We start from the raw sequence: 19,825 nt of genomic DNA, 5'->3' as shown, positions 1-19,825 counted from the left end.
ATTATTAAGTGTTGCCTTCGGGAAGATCGCGAAAAGCCAGGGCTAACACCACCCCCGCCACCCTTCGCTGTGCTGCCACCTGTTGGCCGCATCACATCCCAAGCCCCAGAGGCTTGGCCAGTCTCCAATCTAAGTACAGGAAGTCTCGATTATCCGCGCAAATGACGGGGAGGACGGCCGTGGATGATTGATAATAACGGATAATCGAAAAAAATTCTGCGGATCTCTGCCAAAAACCGCATTTGTCAGCGCTGAAGCGTTCGTCCACTAAGTGGATGTTAGCAAAGCTATGACAATAAAAATCTAACTTCGCCCCACTGTTGTAAACATATGCAACCACCGTAGTGTAGGGACGATCACGTGGATTTCGGATCAACCGGAGCAACATATTTGTTCGGTTTAAGCAACGTGTGATTTGTAATTTAAAAAATGTCCAAGAATTATTAATTTGGGCTTCAGGGAAAATTCACGAGCTATTAATTTGTGTCAACATCTCAGGTGTGCGGATAAACCGCACGCGGATAATCGAGAGTCTACTATGCAGTACTGTGCGGTATTCATAACCGTGATAAACTCAACTTCAGTTTAACACGCAGCAGGCTTTCGCGGCCAATATCCATAATACAGTTTTTTTTAAAATCGCATAAATATAAATGTGTCGTTAAACCCGCCACCACCCGACACAGCCGATTAGTAAGGTTTTTCACGTAAACAGAACGTGCCAATTCGTTCTAAATGTTGTGAATTTTCTCACCGGTGTGCTGTACTAGTAACGAATTGTTCTGTTTACGTGACAAACCTTACTGATTAATTGGCTGTGTCGGGTGGTGGCGGGTTTAACGACACATTTATACTTACCCGATCTAACCCAACAATTTTTATTATGGATAAACCCAACTTGTTCGTTAGTTCGGGATCGGAGGTTGTTCGACCTTAGGAAACTTTTAAAGTACATATCTTTTTTTTTACTCGTGTCATTTATTGCAGTTGGGTGTCGCGCGATAAATCCGCAACTTCGGAGGCGTGGGTCACACACACACGTATGTGCATCGCTAGGGGTTGGCCAGGAGATGGCAGTACAGCAAGTGGGTGTGGATGGCAATCCACGACTGCGAACTTTTAAATGTTAACCCCTCGAAATCGTGAGTTTCCACGGCATTGCTCCAGTTTAATCTAACAAGTAGATGCGATCGAACATCCCAATGCAAGATCCTATTTTAAAAAGGTGAATGTAACTCACTTAGTATGTCCTGGATAAAAGTGAATGATTTAGTTGTTTGTTATCGTTACTTTGCAAGTCAGGATACAACCTAACCCAGTTATTTTGGATGTTCCACCATTTGTTCAAATCACCGTATCTCAACCTTTTACGTACAAGATAGTACTACACGCAGGATGAGACAGGATACATACAAGAGACCAAATTAAATATTGTGGCACATGAGAATACAATTATGAAATATACCAGAAAAAAATTCTACTTTAGTTGGCTATAGTAGCAAACAACAAATGAGAAAACATGGTCATGTCTTAAAATTTTCCAAAAACAGTGTTCCCTGGCCGGGAATCGAACCCGGGCCGCGGCGGTGAGAGCGCCGAATCCTAACCACTAGACCACCAGGGATCACGTTCACAAGCGGATCATCTATCCTAAATAATATCACCATAGGGTGTAAAATAATGTACATTCATGTGATTTTATTGTTGTTGGTGATGCATTCACTAATTGCGCGACTCGCGCGCGAAATTGTGACACGAGCGTGTGCCTCGCGTAAGCGCCGCCGCCGCCAAACAATTCACCAAAACCTCGCCGGAAAGAAAGGAACGAGACACGAAACGTTGACGCCGCCACGCGGTGGCGCCACGTGGCGGCCATGCGCGCCGGGCCCCCCCCCTCTTTTTTTCCCGCGCTTTGTTTGTTGTCACGTGCGCCGCCCACTGCACCGGGAACACAAAAGCCCCGCCCCCACCCAGCCCCTCCCCGCCCACGCCCCGCCCCCACCCAGCCCCTCCCCTCCCCGCCCACGCCCCGCCCCCACCCAGCCCCTACCCTCCCACGCTCCGCCCACGCCCCGCCCCTTGTTGTATTTACTACCAATGAGCCCGCGGCTTCGACGCGTAATGGCTTTATAAAAACATTTCCATTTGAAGCTTTCGTGAATGCAAGGATTAATAGTTTTAGGTTCTTTCGGTAAAGTCACGTAGAATGGAAATAATAAAATAAAACATAATAAAATAATTCTCACGACGTTTCGGCCAGAACGCAAGCAGCCGTCCTCAGGTGAAGAACAGGTCTGTCGTGAAGACAGCGTCTGAATGAAACAGCACCATACTTGGAGCGTATATTTAAGCTGGGTTGGAAGGGGGGGGGGGAAGGGCGCCTTGACAAAATAAATAATTCTAGATTTGAAGCTTTCGTGACTGCAAGGATTCATATTCTTAGGTTTTTTCAGTAAGTCACGTAGGTAAAAAAATTTAATTAGTAACAAAAAAAGGCTCAGTCCCTTTTACACGCACCTTTACATCATCCGCAACCTAGTTTACACAACAAAGGCCCATTCCTAACAGCGTGTTTCAGCCGCACCGAACCTCACAACAATAATATTCAGGGCCTACCTTGGCTCCTCCCACCCTCAACCAGTATATATACAAATACTGTTTTCTTGGTATTTCTCTCACTTGATACAGCTATCGTGCTGTGACGGTTCCACCTGAAGACGGAAGCTTGTGTTGCCTCCGAAACGTCGTGATTTGGCTTTATAAATAGTTCAACCTTAACCACTGCCTGCATGCACTCTAAATAGTTACATTTGCACGTACTTAAGCATAAATGTGTCACATTGAACGTGTTATCTGCTTGATCCTGCGTTGGCAAGTTGGTACCCCAAAACAGCCAAAAAAAACGCACTTCTTTTAAAAGGATAGAATAATATACAGTACAGTGTACAGTAAACAAACGACGTTTCGGGCAATGATCCTTCGTCAAAGCAAGTGACCGCCCAACTGAACGGACGGACCAATGGGATTACTGCGCGCTGCGTGATTGACAGCGACAGGCTCCACCCCCTTTCCCGTCACCGCCTCTCCCGCGGCCGGACAAAATGGCGAATCTAAAGGATGAGCTTGGGCGCTCTATGGACTTGGTAAGTGCCTGCGACTTTAATCGCAGATGTCTCGCAACGATTACAGTGGCGACTTAGCGACAACTTGCAATGAACGAGCTCGAGACAAGTTAGGTTTTTTTTGTTTGTGCACGTTTTTTTTTTTGGGGGGGTGGGGGTATGGACCGCGAACGCATCGCCACCTGGTTGGGCCTAGGTAGAGATTGAAGCCTCGAGGCGGACCGTCCTTGCCTCGCGGCGCCGCCCGCCAAGACGACTCCCTAAGTGGCATCCTGGAGCGAGGCAATGGGAGGGGGGGTTCCTTTTGAAGCTCCTTTCTCACCCGGTTTTGAGTGTGTTGAAAAGACTCGTGTGGTTTTAACAAAGGGGGTTGGCGATCGAAAATATATCGGAGTAAATTGTACAGTATTGCACTCGCGCGTGTGTGATTGTAAACATTCAAAGGAACGTCTGGTGTAATAATTTCGTGCAGCTTTACATGATAGTACAATACTATATACAAATGTGTTACTTTTACTGTGTACAAGCAACTGTGAATCCACGTATACGTTTATCCCCGTCTTAAAGCACCAACGTGGTGGAATGTGGTCAAATAACCACCACGACTCGCATAGTGTCGATAGGCCCTCTTCCAGCAGCGCGGTTGATACAAATACTGTGCCTGTATTAGATATCACACCTTGGCTTATATGAGTCGTGAACTCTCCGAAAGAACCAAAGAGTATGGATTCCTGCAGTCACGAAAGCTTCAAATCAAGACGGAATTGAAACTAAAGTTTCTGTCAGAAGTGGCGTGATAATGGTACCCGAGTTACGACGTGACGTCTCCAATACCACTTGTAAATGTGGGTTTTACTCTCCAACACACCACCGGTGTGCTGTCCTAGTAATGAATTGCCGTGTTTTGTTTACGTGACAAACCTTCCTGATCGGCCGTGTCGGATGGTGGCGGTTTATCCGACACATTTAAGTGATCTAACCCAAAACAAGCCTCTTATGGATAGTATTGTTTGCGTGTTAAATCAATCCGATTTGTTTACGCTACGTTACTGGAGTGAAAACAATCTTGCTATTATCGTATTAACCCATAGATGTTTTTTTTGTGTTTGGTGTTGCGTATCCCTTTTTGGGAAGCATCTTTTGGCATATGACAGTGGATTTTTCCACCACCGGCTAAGGCTGGGTACTGTTTCGGTGAGTAAAATTAGATGGAGAATACTATTTCTGCTGGGTATGTCCAGGTCTCGCGTAAACAATAATAATCCCCCCGTCACCCATGCCATATCGGCAACGGATGTGCTAGTTTAACCAAACAGTGCTTTATCACACTGGTCCTTGAAAGGAAAAAAATATAAAAGGCGATGTTTCGGGCAGTGGGCCTTCGTCATAGCACATAATTGCACGCCAATGCCGCACCATCTGCCAACACTATTACCAAATAATGTATACAGTGGCGAGATATTAACTACCTCGCCTGGTATGCAGGAAGTCGTGGGTTCGATCCCAACGCTGACGCCTGTATATTTGGAGTGTGGAAGTTCTCCCCGTGGTAGCGTGGATTTTTCTCCGGGTCCTTCGGATTTTCCCCTCCACATTAGAGAAACATGCCTTTAGATTAGAGTATTATCTGAAATACATGTCCACATAATATGCCGCCACTGACTTCAGCTATAAATTGTGATAGCCAGGTCGCTTCTGACAAACAGCTATATAGCTCAGTGGACCTTACCTGGTAAAATGAAAAATAGTTATTTTTTTTAAGTTGAGGCTTGGTGAGGGGGGGCGCCAAGATCGTTTTGGATCTCACTCGCCGCTTATGTTATCCATGGCCGGCTATTAAACTCTGGTAGTTCGGTTCGTAGCACAGTGTATCTAATGTATGTTATAAGTTAAATTGTATGCTGTAAATAACATGCACTTTGTTAGATGTTTACTTATTTCACTGTTTTGGTATTCAGTGTACAATTAATTTACTATCTGTATTCGTTATTTATGCTAAGGTATGTTGATATTTAGTGGTGACTCACTGCCACAGTTTACTGCAGTCTTAAGGCACGCGTGTATAAACAATAACAAAACCTTGCATGAGAGGGTGTCTTGACGTAATTTGTGCCTGACCCAGGACCTTTGTGATTAGGGGCAGTGCCCCATGGATTAATGTAATGACCTATATCCACAGTGAATGTACCTCCACTGTGGGAATATAGCATTTCTACCCCTAGCCCAGGATGGAGAAATGTGGTCAAACATCACTCTTAACCGACATGGCGTGTGGGTCGTCCTTCATCCTGCAGCGAATTAAGCTCTGATTTATAAAAGAATTCATACCTATAAATGTTAATTCACCCCATTCGTCATTAGCACTGCCTTAATACAACAAAAATATGGAGGCTGACATGGCAATCGTTCTTACATTATGCAAATTCGAAGTATTGCCATGCATTAACAAGCTTTGGGACCTGTCTCCTTGGAAAATTGTGGGAATTCCACATTCATATTACATCGGACAGTGTGATCTGAGCTGATATTATATGGGACATTTGTAACCATAGGGTCAGTTCTTCCATCATACATTAGATGTCACATAACGTCACTATATTATATGTCTATTTTGCCCACCCAGCCTTGCTTTAGAACTCCCAACTCATAAGAGCGAAAATTGTGGTCATATTTTAGACAGCAGAAGGGTTAATCTGCCTGCTAGTGTGGTTGCATTATTGTTGGTAATCATCAGTACAGTGTATATGCATCACTGCTTCCCGCTGCCTTTGTGCCTTGGGGGGCTTTATGTTGGCAAGACCTCCCTGATCCCGGTGGGCACAGGTATAATAAACCAATTCTTACACTTAAAACTTATTGTAAAAGACGAGAAACTCATCGGACATAAAGGTGCATGCAAGATGGAGACAAGCAAGTCCAATATTAATAATAACACTGTTACACGTTTTTTGTCCCAGGGTACTAAGTGTAAGTTTTTTAATTGCTTATGCCATTTCAGTATAGAAAATGGCTATTATTCCCCACAAACTTTGCTTTTGTGACCAGGACTTTACATGAAGGAATGACACAAATGCACACGTTTTCTCATTGAAAATAGGTAAATTTCAAAATATCACTGTCCTGGTCACAAAAGCAAAGTTTGTAGGGATTGAGGCATAAGCAATGAGAAAACAACACTTACTCTCCAGGGAGAAAAACATATTTTTTTTTGTTCCACAGTGTAATACGTGAAAAAGGTGATTTTTAGACAGGTGCCCTGAGTCATTGGTTGGTTAACAGACTTTCTTTGGCATAATGTCTCTTATGACCTCCCCCCATGCGACCGAGAGGCAATGGCTCCAGTGGCTGAACCTCTCTTTAAAACGCAGCACATCTGCCTCATTGACCCTCATGTCTCCCGCAAGAGAGACACGTGCTTTGTGTCCACGCGAGGGATTTGAGAAGGCTAATCCAAACTGTATTGTAATGGGGCGCTTAATGGGAAAGGCTGCGAGGAGATTAAGTGTCCTCCGCACGCTGCCCGCAACCCTCCCAACCTCGACAGCCTCACACCACCCAGCACAGGCTGATGGCATTTACTGTAAAACTGCAGCTGAATTTGTTTGGGGGGTGTCGGGGGGGGGTGTTGATGGCCTACCTTGCAATATTGTAAAGACATGTTAAACAGTTGTAATTACAAAACATGCCAAAGTTGGTAATATCTTGGCAAAAATTGGCAGTATGTATGTTGAATTTCTTTCGCACTATACGTAGCCAGCCGTGCTAATCGGAGGTGCTATTATTCTCGAACACGTCTTGGAGTTGTGTTCAAGTCCGTGGACAACTTTGGTGTAAATTGCATGGCTCGATGGCAGAAGCCAGTCTAGCCATAGGACAGTCGGTAATGACTTCCCCAAAGTGGTGTGCTGATTGTATAAATTGTTAAGCGTTAGCCATGCGTGGTCGAGGTGCCATCGATGTTTTTTCCGACGATCCTTTGTTTTGATACAGTGTTTGAGAAACATGCAGAGGCAGACAGTGGCAGGGCGATGCTGTGCTTGTATGGGCCAGTATAACAAAGTAGATTGTTTACTTATTTTATGTAACTTGAGTGCACTTCATTTTTATGGGTGGGGCTTTTTTTTCTTAGGTAGATGTTTTTTTTATCACCCGCAAGCATGCATTGGCCAAACGCCACAGTAGGACTCCTAAAAAACCTTGATTATTCACCTTTGCTAAACATTTTGTAAAGTAATACTGTTATTGTGAGAAAAAGACTTAAGCGGTCGTGGTCATATGTTTTCTCTATGAGTACCAGCCATTTGAGGGGACTGTAGTGATAATGACAAGTGGCATTGATTCGTTGTTACCTATTGATATGTTGTCTTGGAGGGATTTCTGCATTGTGCTGGTGTAAACGCACTGATGCAGGATTTCAGAAACTCCTGTCCGTTTCATCCACAATGGTCTGCTTTTCCAAATCTTCCACTCTTCTATGTTCAAATAGATATTAATTGGACGTAAAACATTTTTTTTAGCCAGCACATTGGTCCATGTTTGTTTTTTGTGTTTGGTCACGTAGTAGTTATATGCTAACGTTTTTGTCAATAACCCTCCAGCGCCCGACAAGATTTCCGAATACACTGTGATGGAAGCTCAAACCAATTTGAGCGAAACGTCTTACGTTGATGTTAAATTCAGTCGTGAAAATTCTTCAGCCAGGAACTTTACTGGCACGTATAAATAATATGTTTGTAAATGTAACATGATTATTGGCTTTAAACTACGTCGTTGCCAAATCGAACAATTTATGAGCATCACATATTAAGTCATTACCTACTTCACGTACCCAATGACACGTAAACATGTTCCACGTGACAGGGATATGCTGATCACATTAAGATAGATTACGTGTGTATCCCGTGTGATGTCGACAGCGCCGATTAATATTCATCAATCATTGTCTGCCATTATCAGTCTTCAGCTCGATTAATGCCTTCCCCAAGCCCATCACCCTTTCTCCCGGTCTTGCAATGTAACAATCCATCTTGTGCCTGCACACAAGCAGTCAGATGGCTGCTGCGATGGAAGTTGAACTCAACATAGTCAAAAAGAGGGGAATAGCTAATTAAATGCAAAACAAGATAGTTAATATCTATTCATCAGATGTGTTTAGCCTGTGGCGACTTCATTTGTAGTTCGACAAAGCACAAATGAATTGAAATGTAAACAAAGATCATTGGTAAATGTTGAAATTCAGAACATGGAGGGTGCAGAAGACTGGAGTTTGTTAAAACTCTCTGCTCTTGGGCATAATACTGTGCAGAATGCAAGTGTAATTGAAAAGCTTCAGGCAGTAGTTATGTAACGTATTTGTTTACGAAATCTCGCGTGTGGGGAACGTGAATATCAAGGTAGAGCGAGCCTACATTTACGTTGTTTTACATTTGTTCTCTCTCACTTGCAGACAAGCGAATGCTCCCTCTCAGACCTGGGCTCTGATGACATGTGGAGGTACGTTACTCTTCTGCCATTCACTCTGATTTATTTGTCGATATTTTGGATTCAGGCGCATTTCACTTTTTAGACCCCGCGTTTTACAGGAATGTTAATTGACCTGCACCAGCAGGTGCTCACAGTGTGAATATAGAATGTTTTTCTCAGATACTATACCCCAAAACAGCTCTTGTACAGGTTCAGCTTGTGGGATTTTGCTTATATTTGGCAGACCTATTTCTATCCAAAGTGTGCTGTATGTGGTTTGAATTGACTTGTACGCGGCTATACGGTCAGACATGCAACAATGTGTGGAGTGTAGCGGTTAGCGCTACGCTGCGCTACGAACCCGGCGGCCCAAGTTCGATTTCCGCTCATGGCCAACGCCAGTGGCGATTATCTGTACCAGTCCTGGGCCTCCCCTAGATGGACTCAGCCTCAAATGAGTACCTCGTGTGGTGTGTAAACATCGCCACTGGGCAGACAAAGGCAGCCAGGCGTGGTGCTGGCCACCCACTCCCTCGTGTGCCGTGCCGGTCTTCGTAGGTGCTCGCTAACAGCACTTGCCCCAACAGTTTGTTTAGGCTACACGGGGGATTTTTGTCTTTTTGTATGCGCTGCTCAGAAGGCAGCTGTCTCATGTGGTTTTGCCGTTTTGTTGGAACACAGAAAGCGAGGGAAAGCTGCGTACAGAGATTTTGTCCTGGGTCATAGGGCACTAGTTATAAGTTTTGTGAATGGGGAACTTTACAATTATAATCAGGTGCACCCATCATAGTGCCAAAATAATAATTTGAAGAGATTATCTTCAGTCCCTGTACATAGCACCCACATATCATAAACAGAAAAACCCCCAAAATATAACACTCATTGCTTCATCCAAAAAATCGCGCTACCATATAATTTGCATAAAATATCCATACATTGGAAATTAATGCTTACATAATTAAACGTGCAACACATGTGTTTTAATAATTGATTACGATGAATGAATCATTACATGCCGAATTATTTCTGCTCTCATGTGTGTAAGAACAGTACAGTATATATTACAATTAAGAGACTGCATTGCCAGCCCAATGCGGCAACAAATAACAAATACTCACCACCAGCAGTGCGTCATTAACACTGCATTATATTTAGTAGGCTATGATAGGCTTAGTGGTGCAGTGTTTACCATACTGCACTGAACTTTAGTTCCATTTGTGGCCAAAGCTAACATCAATCCGCTCTGGTTAGTGCAAGGAACTATGGGCAGTTTAGTGTCTCCGACATGTTATCTTGAACTTCTTTCGCACCCGATGTAGCCAACCCTGCTAATCGGAGGTGTGGACCATGCTGATGTGCCAACTTAATTTTGCATAATTTATACCTATCCCAGTGGCCGTTGCAGCGGTGGCGGCGGCAATGGGAGACATGAAGGCCTATACTGGCAGTTTCTCGTATCGGACCGGCACTTGGGCTCGACGGCTCCCACAGGTGCCACATCTGATGCCGCCCCGTTCGACGGCTCCTCTACCGTGTCATCGTACTCGACTGGGCGGGAACCTCCACCTGTGCGCCACCGCGGATCGCTCGCCCTGCAGCACTGCAGGTCTGGTTTCCAACTGTCCCTCCTCCCCCTACTTTTCCATATCATCACAGCGGTGTGTTATTTGAGCAACATTGGCGGTTGGTGTGTGCTTGTTCATTTGTTCATCCACATACTGATTTGTACGCTCACTCTTTCACTTAAGTCACTCTCTTTGTTGATCGCTCATTCAGCCACCCACTAAGTAGCTCACTCACCCACTCACAAGGCCAGTCAATCACTCACCTACTCAGTCACTGACTCACGTGACCAGTTGACCTACCACTCATTCATAAGGTCATCCACTCGCTCACTCGCCAACTCACGTGTGTCCACGCAACCACTCACCCACTCGTTCACCTACTCACTATTTGACTTGTCCGCTCATCCATTTACTCGCTCATTCACTCATTGCACTCGCCCACCTATCTCCACATCCACTTGTTCATTTCACTTTCCTGCTCACACACTTATTCATTATCTCACTCACTCAACCACTCACTTTCCCGCTCATTCATTGACTCGCTCTTTCAGTCTCAGTCGGTTGTCGAGCCAAATAATTTTGCACGTGATCTGCCCAGGTTTATTTTAACCACAGCTTTTCAGTCAATTCTGCTGGAATGTATTAACTCAATAGCCAAAGTGGACCATACAGCGACATTAATGATATCACTTCCTGGCCACAGCTAACTTTAGTGGCAAGTGAAAGTGTATCCCTGCTGTCAGCCGTCTTATTTTACAAATCATTCTTGCGCTTGTTTATCTCAGAGAGCCTCGCTGAATCTCATGACTCTTTTTAAGGAGGGTCCTGCCCAGTTTTCACGTTCCGGTGGTGGGGGGGGGGCAAAGATTGTTATGTATAATCTGAATTTCTAATTTGCGGGTAATTTAACAAATTTTATCCATGACTTGCGGCACAAAATGGCTTACTCTTGTGAATGACGTCACAGGATCTTTAAGGTTAGTACACCCGCAGTGATAACCAGTGGATTGGAACCGTGAACCTCTGCAGCAAGTGGTGAACGCACTATTGCTTGGCAATTAACAGTTTAGTTGTACAATTGTATATTTTTATATTGTGAAGTGCCTTGGGACAAAAAGTTGTGAAATTTGTTATTCACTACACAACATTCAATGAACATGTAAAGTAACTTTTATGCTATATATAGCAAACACTGTAAAACGAAAAGTGTTTCATTAAAAGTACAGACATTTACATGCATTTCCTTTAAAATTGTACACTACAACTCTTAAGTCGACCAAGGCTATTAAATATTTTCTCCGTGAACTTTGATCATCAATTAAACCTTTTGAAGGTCTACATATTCAAATAAACTTATTTAATTTAAGAGCGAATTAAGATTCGTGCTCGTGCACTCCTGCTAACATTCCCAACATTGTGTGCATGCATGTGGATGTGTGCGTGCGCATGTGGTTGTGTGTGTGCGCGATATGTTAACCCATTACACGGGTCTGTCCCACAATACCAGTGGTGTATGGCGCATGTTGTGTGTGTCTTTGTGTGATGTGAGCATGTTAGTATAATGTAGAGCACAGGTGAGAGTTCCTGTGGTCTTTTGCCAGAACACCTTCGATACTTCAGTTAGCCTCAAAGTGCCTAAACTGGCACGAACGCTTTGGTGATGCCACCATTGCTTATTGGATAGTGGCAGCTGTTGTGTGTGTGACAATGTGTGCGCGCGTGAGCATTGGATGGCACTCGTTAATAGTTACCTGCTGGTGTGTGCGCGATGTGCGCGTTTAGCGGGTGGCACGCAGCGTCGTGCGACACGAGTGTTGCCAGCTCAGAGTGCAGTGAGGAGCTGCTCTCCTCCGTCTCCGCGGGTGACCAGGAGCCCGACGACGGCCTCATGCTGCCCGACGACCTGCAGGGAATGACCTTTGACCTGTTCGGCGAGGGCAGCGTTTGCAGCGATGTCTCGTCCTTCTTCGACTGGTCCGACAGCGAGATCGACTGGCAGGTGAGCCGGGGACGGTGCCGTGTAACCACGTTGCGTGCCGATGCTGGAGCTTTCCTGTGAGTACAGAAGTGTTGGTGGATCACGCCGAAGTTATCAGGAGGCATGTAACGATGCGTTGTTTGATGAATTAAAATTGGTTCTTACCTTCGTGATGCATTTCATGACTTAGAATTTTTGTAAATTGTCAGTACTCTTAATGATAATGAAGACATCCCAGTACGATACCTATTTGATCTGCAGCTCATGTTAATTGCTGTTTCCCCTTTGTGGAAACACCGTAGTATAGGAATATTAAATATTAACTGTTCTGAAAAGTTCCAGTGCACGTGCTTGTGAGAAGTGCCAGGATGGAATACTGTGAAATATTATCTTATTTCGACCACTGTACATAGTATATTTATTGACTGTACATCACCTTGAGGATGACTTCAGTGAAGATTTGTGGTGTGCTTTGTGGCCTCGGTGCAAGGCTTAACCCAATTTGGTGAAGAAAATCTCTTGCCTGCAGATATCACAGATCACGGCTGGAAGGTGGTAGTTGTGAGCAGGTTTTACATGATGCTGTTCCTTCTGGAGTCTGTGTATGTGCACCCCACATAAGCTCTATGTTAATTTAGCTTTTACTCTCATGGTGCGAACAATCAGAAAGGCGAGAGAAAAAATTCTGCATAATAGAAATGAGATGCCAAAAGCACCTGTTTTGGAATAGAATCCCAGTTTCTTATTCATGACAAATCGTATCGAGCAGGTGCAAAAGTGCTTCCCCCAACTGCCTTAGCCAGAGCTCATTTGAAGGATCTCAGAAGTTGCTCTGTGGTACTCTGTGGTATCCATTGCCATGACCGTTCCCTTTCATTGCTCTGCCAGAGTTACGAATGGATTCCTTGTGTTAGTGATTTGACACCAATTGGCAAAATCTCGATACTCTTTGGGTAAAAGACAACAACATAAAAGTGGGTGCCTGTAACGCCCGTTACACCATTTTCGCATTCACAGTTTTTGTTGCCCTGTTGCTCTTCGACCTGCAGTTTCCATGTGGGAGTGACGTCGCGAGCGGCAGCGATGCCATGTCGGACGTCGTCCCCAGCATCCCCGGCTCTCCCCGTCCCAGTGGACGTGGCAGGGGCGGCCGCGCTCGGAGGGGCAGGGGTAGACACCAACGCAACCTGGAGGAACTTCCCTGGAGCGCCATGACCAACGACGAACAGGCATGCGCTCGCACACGGTCACACGACGACACTTATCCTATGCCCTTCTGCAGTTGACTGAAATCAGTCAATCAAGGCTGAGGATATCGCCATTCCATCACTTGTTTGAGTGTTTTTGTTTTTATTCTTTCTACCGCAGGTGGAGTACATCGAGTACTTGAGCCGGCGTGTGAGTGCGGAGATGGGCCTTCGCGAGCAGCTAGACATCATTCGCATCATCGATCCCGGAGCCCAGGTGTCGCCGACGGACAATGAGTTTATCATCGAGCTGAATTGCCTGACGGACGTCAAGCTGCAGGAAGTATGTTCGCTCGCATGCACAAAGTATTGCGTTGCACAACTTACGGCTCCCACATAGACATGAACCCAATTTAAGGGATTTGTTTTCATTTTCTTTTTTAAAAACATCTCGATGTATATCAATAACAATGGGGGAAATGAGATGTGTGGCTGCTTTTTTGTCACGACATGAATCTGGCTAATGCAGCGGAAACAGAGAAACACACACCCCCCCAGGGTTGTAGTCCCTGCCCCTCCACTGGCTGCCAATTCAATCCCAGGTCAATGTCAAGATTGCACTGATAGTCGTAAAGATCCTCCATGAACCATCGCTGCCTACCTCTCCCCACTCATCTCGCTCTACTCACCTCCACATGCCCCCTCCATTCCAACACGCAACACCAGGTCAGCCTTCACTCAATGGGAAATCTGTCCTCTGCAGCTGTCTTGTGTTGTCTGGAGAACTATCTTTGTCCTCACTCTCAAGACTTTTTCCCTCTGTTTAAGGGGTCAAGATCTTCCTCATTATCTCTGCCCATTACCAACTCTGACTAAGAATTGTTTTCATTTGCCTTTTTCTGTTCCTGCACAGTGGAACTTCCACTCTTTAGTCCATTCCCAAAAACGTGTCCCTTCGTATAACCACAGTGCACTTCCACTCTCATTTGTACTGAGTTTTGAGGTACAGTCACATTAAAATAGCATTTAAATCCCAACTATATTGCATCGAAAGTGATTCCGATTGATGAATTGTATTTTTTTTAATGGATTAGGCATGTCTGAAGAAATTAAAATCCGGTTATCAAGGTGAGACATCTCGCTATATTTGAGAACCGGCATTAATCTCAGTTGGATGGAAGCCGAATGTGAACTTAGGCTCATGGCTGTGCTGGGTTAATGTTCTGATGCGACCTTTAAAAGCCATCCGGCCCTGTCACATTTTTTAAATAAGATGAATGATTTATCCAGGGAAACCTCAACTAGTCATCAGACCCTTTCAAGAAAGCCATCCGGCCATGTCCTGTCTTCCTGAAATTTGGCCAATTCTATTTTGAAGTAATATTTAATTTGTGAGGAGTTCTGGTGAGCATACTTCACTATGAACCTGGCTATGCGAGTCAAATTCCTGTCCACGGCAAATATTTGTGACGAGCGAAATCTAAACTGGTCCTGCGTCCCCCCTTCATGAAGCCACGCTGACCAATGCAAATGCACTTCCTTCAGACAAGCCCCATGCCCGACGGTGTGGGGTGGCCTTCATCCATCAGTGGGTAAACAACACGCCTCTGCATGAAATCACATTTGGGATCCCAGGACAAAACCCACCCCATACGAGGATACAACTGATCTTTCGCTTTGCCACAGGTGCGCAACTACATCCACCAGCGGTGCGGGGCGCCAGCGAGCCTGCGCCGGCCGCGCTGGCGGAAGGGGCTCCTGGAGGGGGGCGGTGCAAGCGCATGCCACGGCAGCGCCAGCAGCACGAGCAGCGGGAGCAGCGTCAGCGGCGCCGGCTGCTGGACGGGCGGAAGCAGTGCCGGCTGCAGCAGCTCTGGTGGTGGCGGCAGCAGTGGAGTGGGGGGCAGCAGCGGCTTGAGCCGCAGCCACAGCGACGGGAACCTGTCGGTGTCGGCCGCAGAGAGGATACGTGACTCCAAGGTGAGTGAGGAGTGGTGTAGAGGCCCCGGTGTTTTAAAGAGTTGCAGGCTGGTGGTACTCCGAAGGCCATGATGGGTGGGTGAACATATGACCCACGGGCCGCGTGAGGCCCGCAACTTAATTTCATACTGCCCATGACCCCGTGAGGCCTACCATTTTGAAATAGCTCACAAATAATAATCACCGCAATCACTTCAGCTGCATGAATTGGGTACGAGGAGATACTTTTTTTTTACCTGGCAGTACTATTTGTTATTGCTCATAGCCTCTAAACACAGCGATCCCCAAATCACTGCTAACCTCTGTGGGGAATCAAGCATGCAGCATCCAGTCAGATGTCACATGACTATGTGCTGTGTAGTAGAGTGCTATTTGAAAAAATCGTTATTCAGTTTCAATTTTCTATATCATTGCCAGATAATGTTCTTACAGTTGCACATAGGTCATGCTTTGTCCTTGCCACAATTGCCTTACAGTTGTCCTCGTGTATTATTTCCATCGGGCCTGGAGATGGAAGCATCAACAGAGACAAAAACATTCTGATAGCATCTCTGATTCACCCGTCTGTGTATTGTAATGCTCCTCTGCTAGTCTGAGCAACAAATGTGCACCTCAGTTTAGCCTCGGTGACATTTGCTTTAAAAAAATAACAATTTACGGTACTTACGATACAATGGCCAAACAAGCATTTCCACTAGTCAATGGCTTTGTTCAGAACCCTACAGGGGCGAGATGTGTGCTTGACCAGGTGAATGGGTGTGCATATTCGAGCAAAATTGTTAGAGCGGGGTGGGGGGCGGCCGTATTAGTGCCTAGAGGCCTTCCGTGCTTGAACAAGTTGCTATTTTAATTACAAACGATGCTGATGATGAGCAAGATATGTGGTGAATGAGGCCATAATAGTGTGGGTGTGTGACGTGAGAGGTGGGGCGCTAGCACGTTGAGCGCGATGTTTGCACGTGTGCGTGTATGTAAATTCGACATTCTCTTTTTTGTTTTTGTCGTCCGGTCTCACAGAAGCGATCCCGCGAGCGCAAGCTGCAGCAGAAGGCGGCGCGTCAGCAGCAGCTGAAGGGGCAGCGGCAGGCGCGCAAAGAGGAGCGAAGTGGCCTTTTCACCAAGGAGGAGGTCCTGTCGCTCAGCGTCACCGAAGAAGACGACCCCAGCGACGTGGACATCCTGTCCTAACGTCGCGTCGCGCAGCCCGACCACTCGTATCACTCGCTCCTTCGCCCGCCATTCTCTGCACCGCATCACCACTCTGAATAAAGGTTTTTGGGTAGTAAGGTTTGTCATGTAAACAAAGCGTGCCAATCAGTTGCTACTTAAGCCCCCCACCGGTGTGTTGGAGAGTAAATCCACAACATTTTCAATGACTCAAATTGTAAATGTTACTGGCTGTGTCGGTTGGTGGAGGGTTATGACACATTTTTACTTACGCGATCTAACCTGAAAACCTTTATTATGAATAATATTGGTCGCGAAAACCTACATGTTAAAATCACTACTCTGCCAGCCTTGCTCATGCGTTTGTGATCGAGGTGTAACGATGTGTAGGTTCATGGATTAATATGACATGTACGGTCCTTTTTTCAGTCCTCTGTTTGATGAGGGCCTCCTCGCTCCTTGTGCACGTTGTTATTTGACCATACTTCACCACACTGGTCAGTGCAAGTGAGTGGAGGTGGGGAGCACAGATGTGGAAGCATAGAAATACAACTTATTTTTCTGCACTGCCCTCTGCTGCTCACCACGTAACCTCACAAGCCCTATGACAACCTTTTAATTGTGCATGGTGGTCAAGCATTATCCATGTTCACCCTGCTTAGCTTATGAGACCTGACATGGATGAACCTGGGATATTTGATCATATTTTCATTGACTAATATCGATACTTAATAGCTTGTGATTTACACATCCAATCGCATGTGCAAGAATCAACGTTTTTCTATTCATATATGTTGTAAGGCATAGGTTTCGCTTGGCCTTTTCAAACTAGTGGCCACAATATTCACCAATGTAAAAAATATATATTCCTGAATTAAATCGTGACGATTCTCAATAATTCATCATTTCCCTTGGGCAGTTTAATCGTTACACCTCTAGTTAGCAGAAAGATTTTTGCGCAATTTTTTTTGCAGAACAGGCTGTCGAATTTAGATGGAAATTGTTTTCCCACCAACAACAACACATCCTTTCCCGTTTGGATAGCTGCCACATTGTCTCTTCACATCCTGTAATTTGTTTTATTTAGCACCCCTTACCCCCCCACGTTTCGCAGCCACAGTTGGGAAGAGCGGATGTGTTGCCGGTGTGGGTCGGGAGTTGTTAATATTAGTTAAGCTTGTGCAACTTTTTTTAGACGTTATGAAATTTAAACGGCGCTCAACCTCAGTAGTTTGAGACCAAAATCACATTTCAAATGTGTGTTTTGTGTAAAGGAAAAAAACCCAGCACACTTGCTGCGTAGAAGAGTAAATGTTTTTTATTTTACTTATTTATTCATTTTCTTGCAAGTTTTCATAACAGCGTGCATACATATACATACTGTAGATTACTACCTTGGCAGCATCAGTTCCTGCAAACAACTGTTTTTGTTTAAATGCTTTATACAAGTGGCTTGTGAATAATGTGGTTGTAGCAGTGCACGCCCTTATTTTTTTCTTGGCAAAGTTCCACGATAATGTCTAAATGTTAAAATGCATACCTGTGTACACATTGTAAGAGAGATGAAATATTTACACGCGTTGTGCTGCAGTCGGACATTGCAAAAATTGTAGATGTGTGCTATACATAAATTTTTACGTTTGTGACGCTGTACTTGGCTTGTGTGAACATACTACCGCTCGCCTCCCTTTATGAAGCTGGATCCACACACCCCGGTGAAAGCAGATAATGCACTATACAATACCAGGTGCTGATGCAGTTTAAACGGAGATGTTATATAGCCAATGTGAATCGCCGAACCAATCGACAACAGGTGGCTTCTTCTTTGTTCTTTCGGTAAGTTACGTACGTGACTTTGCCGAAAGAACCAAGAAGATGAATTCGTGCAGTCACGAAAGCTTTAAATCGAAATTTAACAGGTGGCTTGCTCACAACTTTGTAACTTTTGTGAACAGTAACGGCAACTTATGAGTGGAACGGTTATCTTTGGTGTGAAGCCATATTATCTCAATTGGACTTGGGTGGTTCACTTTGTTTAGTTGGGTTGCTGATCGAATGCTGAAACCCGTGTTTCTAATGCTTGAATTGTTTGCTTATTTTTTACAGACTGACTTAGATTGTCTCGTAGTGGCGTTGGGCGAGCGTCATTCATGCCCGGCCTCCTTTGTCTCCCCATTGGTTGTCGGTTGAAAATCGGCACCGGACGCTGCCCATGTCGGGGCTAGTCGACCTGGGGTGGCTTCTGGCCATGTTCAGATATCAACGCAGTGAACTAATCACCACCGTATAAAAAAAACTCCTAACGTGCAGATATATTGTCGATATGTACACAATGCATGTTCTTGTGTAACACTTTTTTCTTGTAATAGAGTTGAGTTTATGACTCCATTTGTTTGTCATTACGGTGGTATTATTATGCACCTATAGAGATTGCAATCGTGGGGAATTCCTAAAGCCAGATGGTAGGGTACAGTGGGAGGCTGACCTTGGCACAACATCTGGGATCTAGCAGAATTAAATTAAGAAGTGTGGCAAAATCCGTGACTTGAGCATGAGGCCCCATAACATTTTAACCAGAGGACAAAATCCAGGTTTTTACAAACTTCGCTGCGTTTGAAACTCTCAATTCGCAGGTGCTTTCCTGGCTAAAACCATGACTTTTGGCAACTTTAATTTTAAGGGCGCTTGACATAGCTTACAAAACGCTAACAAGAATTATTTAGTTGGCATGGGACGGAAGAGAATTGTGGAATGAGTGACAATGACAAGAGCGTACTCTGGGATCATAAAATAGTCGGAAGAGGGAAGAGAATGGGCAATCGAGAAGAGGTGAGCATTAAGAGAAACGGAAGGAGGTTTAGGGGCACTCCTTAATGTACAAGGGAGTTTATTCGAGTGGAGGGGTCCAAGGAGGGAGAAAAGCTGCTGCTTGTTATGAAATGTGCACGCAGAGACCGACTCTGCACATGTGACCAAACCATCCGGAGCGCGCCCGCCCTCGTCCGGTCTGGGAAGCTATTTACGATTTTTATTTCACCAGGTCAGGCCCACTGAGCGATGGAGCTGTTTTTCAGAAGGGACCCGGCCACAAATGCTCGTGGAAATTTACAGCAGCCAGATACTTTGAACGCATGTTGATTATAAATGGGGAGGGAAACACCGGAGGAACCGAGAGAAAAATCCACGCGACCACGGTGGGAACATGTAAACTCAAAATGTACAGGGAGCAGGGTCGGGATGGAATCCACGACCTCCTGCATATCAGGCGAGGGAGATAACATCTTGCATACATACGTAGTCACCAATGCATAGTGGGATTCATGCAACACAAAGTCAAAGATCCCCTGCAGAGCCTCATTGTTG

At 45.2% G+C, this 19,825-nt stretch overlaps 1 protein-coding gene and 1 non-coding gene across 3 annotated transcripts; one reads left to right on the top strand and one right to left on the bottom strand.

Moving 5' to 3' along the window:
* Nucleotides 1-1,552: 1,552 nt before the first annotated feature.
* On the bottom strand, nt 1,553-1,624 carry TRNAE-CUC (transfer RNA glutamic acid (anticodon CUC)). Its single transcript has one exon. It is a non-coding gene; the product is annotated as a tRNA-Glu (tRNA).
* A 1,460-nt stretch (nt 1,625-3,084) lies between these two features.
* FAM199X (family with sequence similarity 199, X-linked) lies at nt 3,085-18,113 on the top strand. 2 transcript variants are annotated; one of them, XM_078864961.1, is made up of 8 exons: nt 3,085-3,143; nt 8,569-8,615; nt 9,979-10,191; nt 11,933-12,149; nt 13,178-13,357; nt 13,497-13,658; nt 15,002-15,295; nt 16,313-18,113. In XM_078864961.1, the coding sequence occupies exons 1-8, from the start codon at nt 3,102-3,104 to the stop codon at nt 16,481-16,483; spliced, it is 1,326 nt and encodes a 441-aa protein (XP_078721087.1). In that variant the 5' UTR covers nt 3,085-3,101; the 3' UTR covers nt 16,484-18,113. The 2 variants fall into 2 exon arrangements, with proteins under 2 accessions (XP_078721087.1, XP_078721088.1); XM_078864962.1 differs by lacking the exon at nt 3,085-3,143 and adding an exon at nt 3,159-3,404.
* The last annotated feature ends 1,712 nt before the right edge of the window (nt 18,114-19,825 follow it).

Source organism: Lampetra fluviatilis, chromosome 19 (genome assembly GCF_964198595.1).
Source record: "Lampetra fluviatilis chromosome 19, kcLamFluv1.1, whole genome shotgun sequence".
In the NCBI taxonomy this organism is placed as follows: Eukaryota; Metazoa; Chordata; class Hyperoartia; order Petromyzontiformes; family Petromyzontidae; genus Lampetra; species Lampetra fluviatilis.
This window is presented reverse-complemented; position numbering and strand designations above follow the sequence as displayed.